This window comes from Macaca fascicularis, chromosome 9 (genome assembly GCF_037993035.2).
Source record: "Macaca fascicularis isolate 582-1 chromosome 9, T2T-MFA8v1.1".
Classification (NCBI taxonomy): Eukaryota; Metazoa; Chordata; class Mammalia; order Primates; family Cercopithecidae; genus Macaca; species Macaca fascicularis.
The window spans coordinates 133972802-133987216 of NC_088383.1; the positions used below are offsets into that span (position 1 = coordinate 133972802).

General features: G+C 54.9%; 1 protein-coding gene across 29 annotated transcripts in view; it reads right to left on the reverse strand.

Moving 5' to 3' along the window:
* The window catches only part of CTBP2 (C-terminal binding protein 2), a 173224-nt gene that overhangs the window by 13892 nt on the left and 144917 nt on the right, over positions 1-14415 (reverse strand). For all 29 annotated transcript variants that reach the window (XM_005566698.5, XM_065521583.1, XM_045361718.2 and 26 more), the window contains 2 exons: positions 764-918; positions 376-520 (listed from right to left, as the gene is read on the reverse strand). In XM_005566698.5, coding sequence (XP_005566755.1) covers positions 376-520; positions 764-918 — 300 coding nt within the window. The remainder of the gene's footprint in view (positions 1-375; positions 521-763; positions 919-14415) is intronic.

Sequence of the window (14415 nt, forward strand, 5' to 3'; positions counted from 1 at the left end):
CCAGCTGGGGTAGTTTAGGGGATGCACCCGGCAAGTGTGGTTTAGGGGACACGTGGCCAGTCGCATTCTCCCCTCTGGAGGTGGCACTGGGTGTTTCCAGATGGAGCCAGCAGCAGCTCGGTGCTGCCCTGAGGGCAGAGATGCATCATCACAGCCCAGCAGACCCCACACAGGAGCCAGCAGGGACAATCCTACCTGCGCCATGTGAAGGCAGGGCCGGCAAGGTGCTCCACAGCCCGGCCTGCAGGCAGCCACCTTGCTACAGCCAGAAGCGGCTGCTCTGTGGTCCCAGTTCCAGCTGCTTCTCCGAGCCCACCCAAGCAGGGCCCACGGAGGTCGCACAACTCCAGGCGGCCAGCGCTGCCTCGCACTCACCGAGCTCGCCGGCAGCCTTGATGTCCACGTTGTCATAGCCACTGCCTATCCGCACGATCACTCTCAGGGCCTTGAACTTCTCCAGGTCCTCCCTGGTGAGGGTGATGGTGTGGTACATCATGGCACCCACGGCTTCGTTTAGAACCTGCGTGGGAACAGAACACAGCGTCGGAGCCCCACCCCGGGCAGCCCACCGGCACCACTGGGCCTGGTCTCCTGGCCCTATTGCCCTTGAACCCGAGGCAGAGGAGTTCAGTAGGAAAGCAGGGAACAGAGGTTTGGGGGCCTGCTGGTGACTCGGGGCAACCTAATGGGGGGATGCTGGGGAGGGCCGGGGAGGAAACTGCCCAAGGTCAGGGCAGCCCCTGGCCGGGCAGGATGGGCCCACCTTCTCGTGGATTTCCTGTGTGGACTGCGCGTCACAGAAGGCCACAGTGGCCAGGTCCTTCAGGATGGGCATCTCCACAGTGCAGTCGCGGCCGTCCAGCAGCGCCACCAGGGGGCGGGGGTGCAGGGGGCCGTTCATGATCTGGGGGCGGATACCTGCAAGGAGGGAAGGGGTGAGCACAGTGGGTGGGTGGCTGGAGGGGCGGCTCCCCACTCATCACCGTGGGCAGGGCTTGGGCAAGTGAGGGCGGCGTAGCAGCGAGGGCCCCACCTCCACCTGCATCACCTCCTGGCGAGCCACCGTCACGAACGGGGGCCCCCATCCCCACTTCCGATCCGCTTGCGGCTCTGGTTGGAGATGCACACGGCTGCTTCCCTGCCAGCAGACCATAGTCCCAAGAGCCTCAGGACCATGGGGCCCCGAGGCCAGCACAGGACAGCCCAGCACAAGATGGGCCCCCACGCCACGCGCCTCCCCACCTGCACCGGCACCAGCTGCCCTCGCACAATGTGACGGGGTAAGGCGTTCCTGGAGAGGCCCTGCACAAACAAGTGCCCTGGGCAGGCTCCTCCAGCCCTTCTCACCTGCGCTAGGTGGGAAGAAATGGTGAGTCTGGGGCAGGGAAGGTATGCTTGAGGGCAGGAGGCCTCTGGGGGCTCAGGAGAGCAAACTTCTCAAAGGACCACACAGCAAGCAGCTCTCTAGACAGGCCAGAGCCATCATATTAATCCTGACAGACTTCCTGGTGCTGCCAACAAGGTGAAGGGACAGCTGTGAGGGCAGAGGGGCAGGGGTGACCCCAGGAAGGGCCCCAGTGGTCCTTCCCACAAGTCCAAGTCCAAGTTCTCTAGCAACTTCATCTGGACCAGCAAGGCTGCACCTAGATGTTCAGCAGAGCGGTGGAAGGCCTTCACCTGCCACACCACAGAGGCACGTGCTTGCGCCCCGTGCACACACAGGGCAGACACCCTGCAGGGCCCTCCCAGGACGCAGCGAGAGCCCCAGGGCCTCTTTTCTCTCGCTATTCTGTGCAGCAAACCCAGCCGGCTCTGAAGACCTCAGAGACAGAGAAGCAGCATTTTCTCCAAGAAAAACTGCCCCCTTCAAATCCATCCTTGGATTTTGTAGGTCCTCCTGACCATCTGCCCAAACCTCAGATCTTCACGACCCACACCCTGGATACAAGAGAACGGCATCTGAGTTCCAGAGGTGCAATCCGCTGAGATGCCAGAAAGGGGCAATGTCTCTTTTCCTGTCAAATTAGAACTCTTCAACCTCAGATGAAAGCTCTGGGGCTCATCAAGCTTTCAGATGTCCAGATCAGCCCTGATGGCGGCCTTACATCCCTGTCCCCTCCCTCCCTCCCTCCGAGGCGGGCCGGTTCAGGCCGCTGCTCCAGGCTGCGCCCAGCCTGTTGACCCACCACGGGTAACCCAACCAGGAAGGTGCGACATTCCTGGAATCGCTGGCCTTTGACCACAAGGCAGCAGGCTCAGGCTCCCACAAACAAAAGCACGAGTCTTCCGCAAAGGCCAGCTTCATCTGTGTGGCTGCCACCTTCCAGCCCTCACCTCCTCAAGGGCTCTTGGTAGTTCCCAATCTGGCCACTTGGTGGGGACGGTGATCGGGACCCCAGCCATGGGGGGCTCCTGCTGGACCACCAGGGCTCATATTCAGTTAGCCACACACTCTAGTAAGGAGCCGGGGAAGAAAATCCCCCTCCACTGGAGCCTACGTCTTGTTAAGACTAGACACGGTGCTGGGGAGGGACGGCCCAGGGCACCCGCAACTGGGCCTTGGGACAATCGTCTCTTTGAACACAAAGTACAAAAAAGGCTTTTGTCCCAGCCTCAGAAGAATGGGCTGGGGGAGCCAGGGCCACAGCCAGCCCTGCATGGCCCCCAAGCTGTGTGCAGTTCTCCTGCCACCCCTGGCTGGGAGAAATCGTAGTCCTTCTCAGCCCTGAGAGGCAGCCGCACCCGACGCTCAGACACCAAGGGCACACGTGCACCCAGTCACTCCTGTTGCTGCCCCAATGCCCAGGTCCCCAAAGCGGGGTGTCCGCATGAATCTGCACCAGGAAAACAGGGCAGGGCGGGGGGAAAATAAGGCAGGGACGAGGGTCAACGCCCCCACGTCCTCGCCAGCCCACGACCCGTATGGGTGGACAGGAAGTATGCAGCAGAAAGCTGGACGCCCCCTCAGCTCATCCGCGGGGTCCACAACAGCACCGTCACCCGACAAGGAACCCGACACACATGGCTCCCACCTGGGCGCCTCTCTGCTGCTAAGAAAATGGTGCAACTGCCAAATTCCAAAAGATTCTTTCTCTTTCAGTAGACTCTTCTGGCCCCCTACTTGAGGTCTGAGGGCACAATCCTGTGGGGCCTGGCAGTCCTGGCCTCATCCCCCAGGCTATCGCTCCTGCAGGGTGAGGAACACCCCAACTTCACTTTCAGGGGTGCTGGCAAGATGGTTACTGGAGACAGTGCCTGATTATAAGAAATCCAAGCTGTCCACTAAACAGGAGCCACACAGGAAAACCACGCTGGGCGCAAGGTGGGAATCCAGAGCCGCCGATGCATCTGGGGAGCCTGAGAGGCCATTGTCACAAGATGTCCATCCATAGCATCATCAGTGCATGGATCCGTTACCAGGGTAACAAACTCCAGGTTGCCTAGCGATCGGCTTCCTCTCCGACACGCGCTGCCTTTCTCGTTGGTGAAACCCACCCTTTACCCTCCCTGATGGCCGGCACGCAGAGCATGGCTGAGGATGGCCCAAGAGACCTGTCCAAGGTCTGAGGCTCGAATCCTGGCAGCAGGTCCTTCATGGCAAGGTGGGAAAAGAGAAAAGCAAATGGGTTCCCATGCTGGGAAAAGATGCCGGGCACGACGGCCGGAGGTGGGGGGTTGGGAGTGGGTGAGGTGTCCTGCATGAGGTGCAGGGATATGGAGGCCACGGGAGACTCCCAGCCCTGAGCGCAAGCGCTTAGCTGGGACAGTGCCAAGGTTTGCTCTAGAAAGGAAAGCACCATCTCCCATGTGCCCCTTCAGTCCCAGAAGGAAACTGTCCACCTACACACCAGAGAATTTGGACTTAAATTCAAGCCCCTGCATGGCAGTCGCTGCCCCTACAGGCTTGCCTTGCCAGAGCCTGGGGCAGAGGTTCCTGGAATATCTCGTATGGAAGATCTCATATGGAGAGATGAAGGTGCAAACAGATCCCCCATCTTACCTCACACAGGATTCCTGACACCTGTTTCAGGCTTCTGACAATTTGAGTAAGTTTTTAACACATTAGGATGTAACTGACACATAGAGTAAGATTCATATACATTAAGATGGAACATGACCCTTTCAGGGATGTGGGGTCCCCAGGCCCAGTGGGGTGGGAGGATTGGGAATTTGCGAGGAGAAAGCCCAAGGCAAGGTAGGTAACGAGGGCTTCCTGAGAACTGGGCTTTATGATAAAAAGCCAAGGCTTCCAGTTGCTATGCCCAGCTGAAGGCCTTTTCCATGCAGACAGACCACAAGGCTGACAGGAGTCCTACAGGGCTGCTGTTCCTCCCACTTCACAGCCCAGGAATCAGAGCTCAGGGTGGCCCCGTACCATGGTGCGCAAGCACGAGGTATGAGGAAACACTTGGGGACAAGGCTCACAGGGCCCTGGTGCCCTCTATGTGCTATTCTTCCTTCCTACCATCTCCCACCAGTAAACCTGCCTTGTCCATTTCAGGACAATTCCAGCTGCAACTGGACACATCAGGGAAACGACATCAGTGCCTTCCTGTTGACAGCCTGCCCACATTAACTGTGCAGAGCACAAAGCCCTACCGGCCCCCCTGGTATCAATTACTATCTGGTTACAGGCTTGCGTGTGCACGCGTGCGGCCCCGCCCCTCCATCCGGGATGCGCTGTGCACCAGCTCGAGGCCAGTACCGACGCCCATCCCTGGGCCTGGGATTGCTTAGAGGTGCAGCTGCAATAAATAATTGTGAAATGAGAGATGCTCAGTCAAAAACAAAGGCAACACCAGGCCAAGTTGCTGGAGTTTTGTGAACAGTAACCAGACACTTGGGAAAATCCAAGTCCGCAGATCTCACAGATCCTAAGTCAGGGAGATCTCAGGGAGGATGCCGGGAGGATTCGGAGCTGGAAAACACTGCATTTCATTGTGGGGAGCTGCTGCTTTCTCGGATACAGGCGGACAGGCCTGGAGCTGACCTCCTGGCTCAGTACCATGCAAGGCAAATGGGATATTCTCCTGAGCAGTCACCAAGGAGGAGGACTGATCCTGCCACAGAAAGCTGCCTGCAGTGTTTCTGAGACCCATTTTCCAGTCTTTCTAGACATTGTGTGAGCTAAGCCGACATCCTTTCAACAGAAATTCTCATTATTTAAAAATGATCTAAATGGGTTTCTGTTGCTTGAAGCTCAAGACAAACTACCCCAAGGGAAAGATTTTGTCGCTTTCAGGATTTTAGGCTTCCACCCAAAGCAAAGCAGCTGCAATGACCATTTCTGACATACGAGGCAAAGGATGGCTCTGGCCTTTTTGTTTTTTCTTTTCTTTTTTTTGAGACAGAGTTTCACTCTTGTTGCCCAGGCTGGAGTGCAGTGGCACGATCTCCACTCACTGCAACCTCCGCCTCCCAGGTTCAAGTGATTCTCCTACCTTAGCCTCCCAAGTAGCTGAGACTACAGGCACGTGCCACCGTGCCTGGGTAATTTTGTATTTTTAGTAGAGACAGGGTTTCACCATGTTGGCCAGGCTGGCTTCAAACCCCTGACCTCAGGTGATCCATCCGCCTCGGTCTCCCAAAATGCTGGGATTACAGACAATGAGCCACGGTGCCTGGCCGGCTCTGGCCTCTTTTTTACAACTCACTAGATTTTATGGAAGTTTCCTGACACCGCAGCAGTCTTAAGACACCAGTGCCAGACTGGTGGGAGCTCAGGGTGGCAGTTCCTGTTCCTGACAGGGGCTGCGGCTGCCCAAGGACAGACGTTGGCCACATACCCCAGGGTTGCCCCATGAAACCCCTGCAGGTTGCAATCGTAGGGCTGACAGAAGCCGTCACATTCACGAGAAGAACCACTGCTCAGAGTCACAGCAGTGGCCTTGCAGGAGGGAGCCTCTGTGGAATGAAGGTAGTTGCTGGAATCTGCCAGGTGCCGTCACCAGCTGCCCTAACACAGATACTGTAAAAAGTACCTGGATCCTTCCACAGACGGGAGATCCAGGCAGGCCTTCCAAAGATCGCGACAGAAGGCGTCATTCAGAGTGCTGCAAGCAGCTCCCAGCTGTAAAAAGTAAAGAAGGTTCCTCTTCAAAGACTTTCCTCCCCGTCTAATTAGGAGGAATAAATAGTAACTTCTCTTAGAGGCAAAATGTATTCAAAGACCTGTGCTAACATTCTCAAATATCTGCTAGCCGTGGTAAGGAAATCAATGTACTTTGTGTTCTTAGCTCCCACAATTTAGCCTAAATATTTGCCCTGGCATGCTTATACCGGTCCAAGCAAGCATGAGGTCATAGCCTGTTTCTCTTCCTTATTTAAAAGTTTTTTTTTTTACCTTTCTCAACATTCCACAAGTTACTTCCTCGTTCCTTTGTTCCCTCTACCTTTGCCTCTTTTAAAAAGTTCTAAGTTGCTAGCCAATCAGGACAAATACAGCATGTGAGGTCCCGTTCCAGCCAATGGAAACCGGACACAGCCACAGGGTGGACGCATCAGGTCATAAATGGCCCTGTCTCCTTTGTTCGGTGTACTCGCGTGGCAAAACTGCTGGCAATTGTACCCTTTCTGCAGGAAATGAAAATGGCCTTACTAAATCAATTACATTTATGTTCAAGTGCTATTTCTTTACGGCACCAAGGAACAAACATTTCAAACACAGCCAAGCCATTCAAGGCTTCATCAGCCCCTATGACCTGCAGGTGGCCTGGGAGGCAGGCGAGCCTAGCAGCCGGTGTGGCTCCCAGCCTCATGCACAATGATCCAGGTAGAAAGAGGAGACAAAACCACACAAACTCCAGAGGCCCGGGTGGGACAGGGAGGGACCCAACAGAGCCGTACATGAGGCCCCGCCTGCCTCCAAGGAAGCCCCACTTAATATCCCACCACCCTCAGAAAAGCTTCCTCTTAAATGCAGCCTGTTCCCCAACTAAATGGCCGCTTTCTGCAATCCAGCATGACCTGATCCTCACTGGCTAAGCTCAGCAGACCTGATTTCTAGAAAGCCAGACACAGAATCAGAACTAAGGTCTGCTAAGAGTATTATTTCAGAGGCTTGGGTTTCTACAATATTAAACTGAAAATTGTGACAGGGCCAAGCTGGGGGCCAGATACTGATGCTGGGACATACGCAAGTGCCTCTCAGACACTTGGCATTAAACTTGTAAACACAGCTGCCTCAATGGGTCTACAGGCCAGGCCAGCACACAGGGCTGTGGAGCTCTGAGTAGGGGAAGGCGGTCTGTGGGAGCCTCGTGTTGTCAAGGTAAGAGATGCCTCCCTTGCTTTGTAAACATGTTTAACCACGTTATAAAAGCTGTTCTAAACCGTCAGACGTGGGATCTAAACAACAACAAATGTTCTGCAGTTGGCTGATCTGGAATGTGAGCAAGCCACGGTGACTCCCCCTCCTTGTGCCCCCAGCAGCAGGGAAGGTGCCCGCCCCCACGGCAGCTGCAGAGAAGACTGTGGGAAACAGGCATCTCCCCTCTGCCTTTCACAAGAAGGACCACAGGAGCAGGTTGCTGATGAGCCGGTGGCTCCAGGAGCAGCTTCAAGGCATGATTTGGAAGAAAATCTGTGTTGCTAAGAGTGGCACTATTTTAAGGTTAAAAAAAAAGAAAAAAAAAGCAACTGCTATTGGAAATCTCAGCTTTGTTTCTACGTTGTTATCTGCTTTTTCATTTGGCAAATGGGCTTTCTCTCTGCGTTGTTTCTGGGAAGCTGTCCCAATGCTGCGTCCACTTCCTTGCCCAGCTTCCCAGAGGCTGCGATTTCATTTTACAGCCTCAGTCATGTAGAGGTAGTATGTGCTCCCCTAGAAAGGAGAACCCAGTCCTCAAGTTTTAAGTGTCACCTGACACCCCCAACAGATTGCCCGGCTCATGTGCACACACCTCCTCCCACCATGCAATGCAAATGCACAACACTTATCTCTCTTTCTGCATTCACAGCAGACATCACTAATCGATCCCCACATTCTTCCTGAAGCCAGGACCTCAGCCCTGGAGTGGCATCACACACACCAAGCTGCTGAAGACCTGGCCCAGCTGAAAATGATTTAACTCAACCTTGGACAAGGACTAGCCTGAACCAGGCACTGGAAGACAGAGTGAGGAGAGAATGAGAGAGCAGCGTGGTATAAAGTGAGTGCTGGGGAATTTAAAGAATGAAGTACACCTTCTAAAGTTAGAAACTGGTGATGAGCCGGGCGCGGTGGCTCAAGCCTGTAATCCCAGCACTTTGGGAGGCCGAGACGGGCGGATCACGAGGTCAGGAGATCGAGACCATCCTGGCTAACACGGTGAAACCCCGTCTCTACTAAAAAATACAAAAAAAAACTAGCCGGGCGAGGTGGCGGGCGCCTGTAGTCCCGGCTACTCGGGAGGCTGAGGCAGGAGAATGGCGGGAACCCGGGAGGCGGAGCTTGCAGTGAGCTGAGATCCGGCCACAGCACTCCAGCCTGGGTGACAAAGCGAGACTCCATCCCAAAAAAAAAAAAAAAAAAAAAAAAAAAGAAACTGGTGATGGCTGTGCCGTCACTGTGTACATCCTTAGCAGCTATAGGGATTATCCATATTTTCTCCAGTGAGGTACAATCAGGTAGGAAAAAGCTCGCAATCTGCTGCATATTCAGCCAGCGCACTCCTCACACTGAGAACACCAGGATCTTAGTCTTCCAAAGTTGGGCTCTTACTTGCGAACAATTTAAAAGGGTTTATGGCAAAGGGTTCATGTGAATTATCCCTCAAGTTCCCCCCGCCTTTCTGTAAGGAGGAAAAGACTGAGTGTTGGGAAATCCAGCTTCACCAGGGCCTCTGAGCACCCAGGGGCTGTGCTGTTTAGGGTGCCCCACAGCAAGTGGGCTCCCCAGAAGGCTGGAGGTGCCCCGTGGGGAACCTAGCTTTAAACTCCTCCTCGGCTTCTGAGTTTGGCATTCTCTGCAAAGTCAGCTGGAGGTTTGGTGAAGAAATGGCCACAGGAACACCTTGATAAATAGATTTGCTTCTTAAATAAAACATGTATCTGAATGAGTCACAATGTGACATGTGAGAGGCTCCCAGGTAATCTCCCTTGTAGCTCAGGTGACAGCTGGACACAGAGCTGGCGAGGCAGGAGGCTCCAGGTACCCCTGTCTTTATCCAGCCAGTCAGGTGCAGTCTGCTGCTCCCCAGAGCCTGGGCCATGTTCTCTGGCCCCCAAAAGCTTTCTGGGTGATCATGTTAATAACCAGGAGTATGTGTGGTATCTTCCACGGTTGGAAAGAGATGTCTAGAACCACACTATCAAGTTCAGAAAAAAACACAAAATACAAACCCCCTGAAAACAAAGCTCGTCTACAACCCTAGAAAGACAAGCACGTGCAGCCACTTCGACAGGTTCCTCGGCGCCCCCGGGGAAGCTGCAGCCCGCACCCCGCGGTGTCCGCGCCATGCTGAACAGAGGAGCGCGGGGCCCTGAACACAGCAAAGTGACAGGTATTTTCTCGTTTTGTAACACAGCTTAAAATAAAAAAACCAAGAGTGACGTTAGGGGCTTGAAAGCGTTTTTAAGCACTGGTAGCTTTTTGGAAGCCCAGACACCGTCCTGTTGGCTGACTGTGGTGTTGAGTGTTCGGGCTCCGTCACCTTCACCTATCCCTGGGAGCAGCTCACGTTCTGGGGTGAATTTTTGCCCTGAGGAAGCCGGTGCCAGCCACCCGGGGCAGATCCAAGCCCACCCGGCCCGTGTGAATGCAGACACTGCTGACTCACTGGGCCTGAAAGATCCGTAAAGGAACATCACCAAAAACGGTGCCTTAGAAGGCATTCCATCCCCACAGCGAAGCAGCCAAGGACGTGAGGCTCTGCTGCTATTTTTGGTGAGACGCGCTACGTGTGCGAGATCTCCCCAGTGTCCCAGCCTCACATGGGTGGTCCCTGGGCTCTAGGAGGGAGGACAGGATGTGGGGATAGAAGCCGGAGCAACAGCCAAGCTGGAGGAGCAAGGAGTGAGGATTCTGGCTTCCCACTGGGTGAGGCTCTGCAACATACCCTCCTGCTTCCCAACACGGGGACGGTCCCTGCAGGGACGGGCAGTGAGGATCTTATGCACAGGATGGGGACACTCTCAGCCACCACTCTGGAGGGGAACACACATCATCTGAGTCCCCTTTCCAATAAACAGTTCCGGTGGAATCTTCCAGGACTACTTGTTCTCTTCCTGCCGGCACGCCAAGGTCAGATGTGCCCTTGGGTCAGACCCCCACCTGCCTGTGCCTCTGCACACCCCGCTCATGTGGCTGCTCCTCCAAGCCTCTGTGGAAGAGATGAGCCTCAGGGCATCGCCAAAGACTAAATTGTTTTTCTTCCTTTGAGATGGAGTCTCACTTTATTGCCCAGGCTGGAGTGCAGTGGCGCGATCTCGGCTCACTGCAACCTCCGCCTCCTGGGCTCAAGTGATTCTCCTGCCTCAGCCTCCCAGACAGGGTTTCACCACGTTGGCCAGGTAGGTCTCAAACTCCTGAACTCAGGTGGTCCGCATGCCTCGGCCTCCCAAAGTGCTGGGATTACAGGCACAAGCCACCGCGCCCGGCCAAAAGACTAAATTTTAAGAAGCGCAAACCTTCCAAGGACAAAAAGGGGCTCCCCTGGGACTATCTGTTCACTCTGGTGAACTCACTCGTCAAAGCCAGGACCACCTAACTCACTCCCGCCCGGGAGCTGCCCACCTCGCCTCTCCGAGCTGCTGGCCAGCAGCAAAGAATGCTATGACTATGACGAGGGCTGTGAGGTCAGCGATGGGCCTTCTGTCCCAAAGGTGGCAGCTGCCAGCATGTGGTTCCAGCCCACTGCTCTTGCACAGTGAGATTCTCAATTCAAGGGCCCAAGCTCCGAGTTGTGAGGTGGTCTGCAGCCTGTTGGAAAGACCACCGAGAATGCCCACCGTCTGCTCCGTCTCACCTGTAATGAAGATCGGCTGCCTGTAGCCAAAGGGCCGCCTGGGACACCCCCACTTCACATACCCTGTGTGGGCAGGTGCATTCTGTGCCACAGCAGTTAGACACACACCAGACTTTCCCAGGATGTGCCTGGAAGCTGGGGAAATACCTGGAAATGCCTGAAGCTGTAAAATACAAGTCTGGAGTCTGGTGCCTGGCCCACTGCCGTCAGCCTCTTTTCCTCAATTGGTTTTCAATACTTTATTGCAGCAATAAAATCACCTATGCACCCAAGAAGGCAAACACACGAGGAGTCGAGTTTCAGGTAATAAAGGGATGGTAAACAGTCAGCTCTTTATACCATACGCTGGGCATCATGACCGTGGAATAGAGCCTGTCCCATTTAGAAAGATGGTCACGGTCACTTCTGTTGCACCCTGCAGACAACCCTGTGCCATAGACGCTGCCATTTCCCCAGCAGGTAATGGAGACTGAGAGGTGGGCGGAACTTGCCCAGGGTCACACAGCGAGTAAGGGATGGAGTCAGGACTCAAACTCAGGCCTGACACCAGAGACCAAGCATGCCACCCCAGCGCCCACCGCACTGCAAACCACCTGTTGGATTGGTTCAACTCAACAAGCTCTGGACACCAGATAGACAGACATCATCAGGCCTGGCCCTCGGAAACAGACGGGTGATCTTGCCTCGGCAGGCTGAGGTAGGTCTTAAAGTTCTCTCTTTTACTGCGGGAATGTGATTGTTTTATCTATCAACCAGGCACACAAAATCAAGAACCAAGGGCCTGCGGCTCTTCACATGAGGCATGCGCTGTTTCCCCCCGGGTGTCTCTCTGGATCTTGCAGCCTAAAAGAAGCATCATTGTGGTAACTGTCATCAGAACCGCGGAGAACAGAAGGACGCATCCAAGCAAGTCCAAGATGCCACAGGATAGCAACTTGTGTGTGCTGGCCCCACTCCCCAAGCCGGATGCAGGGACACATGGTCCTTGTCACAGTGTCCTACTGCCCCAGCAGGCATTCATGGCCCTGGTGATAAGAAACCTTGTCCTAACCTGGACAACACAGTGAAATCCCATCTCTACAAAATTTACTGGGCGTGGTGCCACATGCCTGTAGTCCCAGCTACTTGGGAGGCTGAGGCAGGAGGATCCCTTGAGCCCAGGAGTTCAAGGCTGCAGTGAGCTATGAGTGTGTGACTGCACTCCAGCCTGGGTGACAGAGTGAGACTCAGCTCTAAAAAATTAATTGAAAAAACAAACACCTGATCCAAGAAATGGATCTATGTCAGCTTGGCCCTCAACACTGGCCTCTAAGAGGGTTAATGCGAGATTCAATGCACACGAGGTTGACCTTCCTTACAGGAAGCAACCTCTCGGGGGCCTCCCTGGCAAGTGGCCCAAACGCTCTGTGCCTCAGATGCCTAACCCCGTGGGCCTCTGGCCAGGCAGGGCTTGCCGAGATGGGAACACCAGGCCTCCAGAAAGCACTAACTTGGAAGGAAGCCCTTCCCCTAAAGTCTCGGGAAGAATGAGCTTGGGGAGCTGAGTTTCACCCAGTTCTGAGTTGTGGTGCCTAAGACCAGTGACCATGGCTGCTCAGAATCGAGGCTCTCTCTCTGAGCCACCAGCAGCCGCTTTGCCGGGCAGGGACACCCTTCTGTCCTTTTCAGTAGTAACTGGAGAGAAGGGCCAATCATCAGGTCTCACCCCCAAGAGAATAAAAACCAAGAAAAGTGAGCGTTCGTCAACCCAAGCTCCCCATACCAGGCAGTTTTCCTAGAAGATACTCTGCGGCGTGGAGGGTGTTTACCAGCTACCATATATCTATTTCCTTGGGTAGAGAAAAAAAATGTGCTCCACATCCCTTGACAGACGGTCTGAGCGACCAGAGCCCGAGGGAGCTTCATAGAGCAGTGCGGGGGAAACTTCCGTGGTCAATCCCGCTGTGATTGTTCGGAGACTCACTTCCCAGGCAGCGGATTCATGGTGCTAGACAACCAGCCAGCGAGGTGAGACACCCTGCTTGCCAGGAAGTGACCAACACAAAAGAAAGAACTACTCATCCCTGCCCAAGCAAGGCCATTAGCTTCTCTTCGAGTCCTGCATTGTCCCCAGAAGAGCCATGGCCCAGATGGAAAAGCAGCATTGCTGGTTTTCATATCAAGGCAAAAATCAGTGGCAACCCCACAGGCCACAAGCAGGAAACGCGACATCTGTTCTTGAAACGGAGCCTTTGCTGTGCGGTCCGTGGTGCGGCCCGGCCATCCTCCCCTGCCCTGCTGGGGCCACAGCCGGGCTCCCTGGGTCCCCAAAGCACTTCCAAGAAGGCGCCTTGCCCGCCCGCTGCGTGGGCACTGCTGGTGGAGGTGTTGGGTGAACAGTTCTCAAGTTCTAAAAATGTGCCCCTGACAACAACAGAAGGGGATGTTTGAGAAAAATAAGAGAAAATAGAGATGAGAAAAGAACGAATGGTTGCCAGAGGAATCTAGCCGAGAGGCCAGCTACTGCACGCTTCCTCACCGGCCACACTCGAGGCTGGGTGCTGGGCTGGTGGCGTGTCCAGTGTGGGCACGCACGAGGCTGGGTGAGATTCTGCAGAAATCTAAAAAGGCCACAGGCAACCCAAGATGGCACGGGACGGTCCAGCCTGACTTCTCACTGTGTGGAAGTTTGACAGCGCCTACTGTGCGCTGGGTACCAGGGTCCCTGCGCCTCACAAAAGGGCTCTAAGCACCACCCGGGGTGACAGGGGGAAGTGGACGGTCAGAGTGCAGCGAGGTCGGGTCCCGATCAGGCTGAGGAAGGCCATGAGGCCGCGCCCGCCCTTCCCAGTGCCCCAAGTGACTTTCCCTCCAAGGTACAGGAAGTAGCAGCAACCAGGAGGGCAAATGCCTTGGATGTTCCATAAACCCACAGCAAGCCGAGTGCCACCGCCAAGTTCCAGGGGTCACCATCAAGTCCTGCCCGAGGGGACGGCTGCCCGTGAGTGCCGGGACCAGGAGCCCTCTGGATGGCTGCCCCGGCCGCTGGCTTCTCCCTTGGAATCAGATGGACCAATCCCACCAGTGCCCCAGAGAAATGAACAACACGTCCTCTGGCAAAAGGACCCTGAGTAGCCCATAGCCTGGCAGTGCCAGTCTTAATTTTCTCATCATATTTCTCAGGCTGAATGTCCACAAAAGCAAAATAACACCCTCCTCCTTAGCTATGGCAGCCAAGGCTGAGACAGGAGAGGGAGAAGCCTCACGCTCACAGCACACTCTTGTTTTGCGAGTGGTCCTAAAACCCAAGAGGAAAGAGATCAGCAAGGACTGCTGTCCGGCAGGCCAGGGGCCAAGAGCGCTGTGCCCAGGCCCAGCTCACAGCCAGGAAGTGAACATTCTCAGCACAACAGCTGGCTGGACGCCGCCTCCATTCTTCTTTCTTCTCTTTTTCTTAAAATCTAATAACTTCTACAGCATCCTAGGCTCA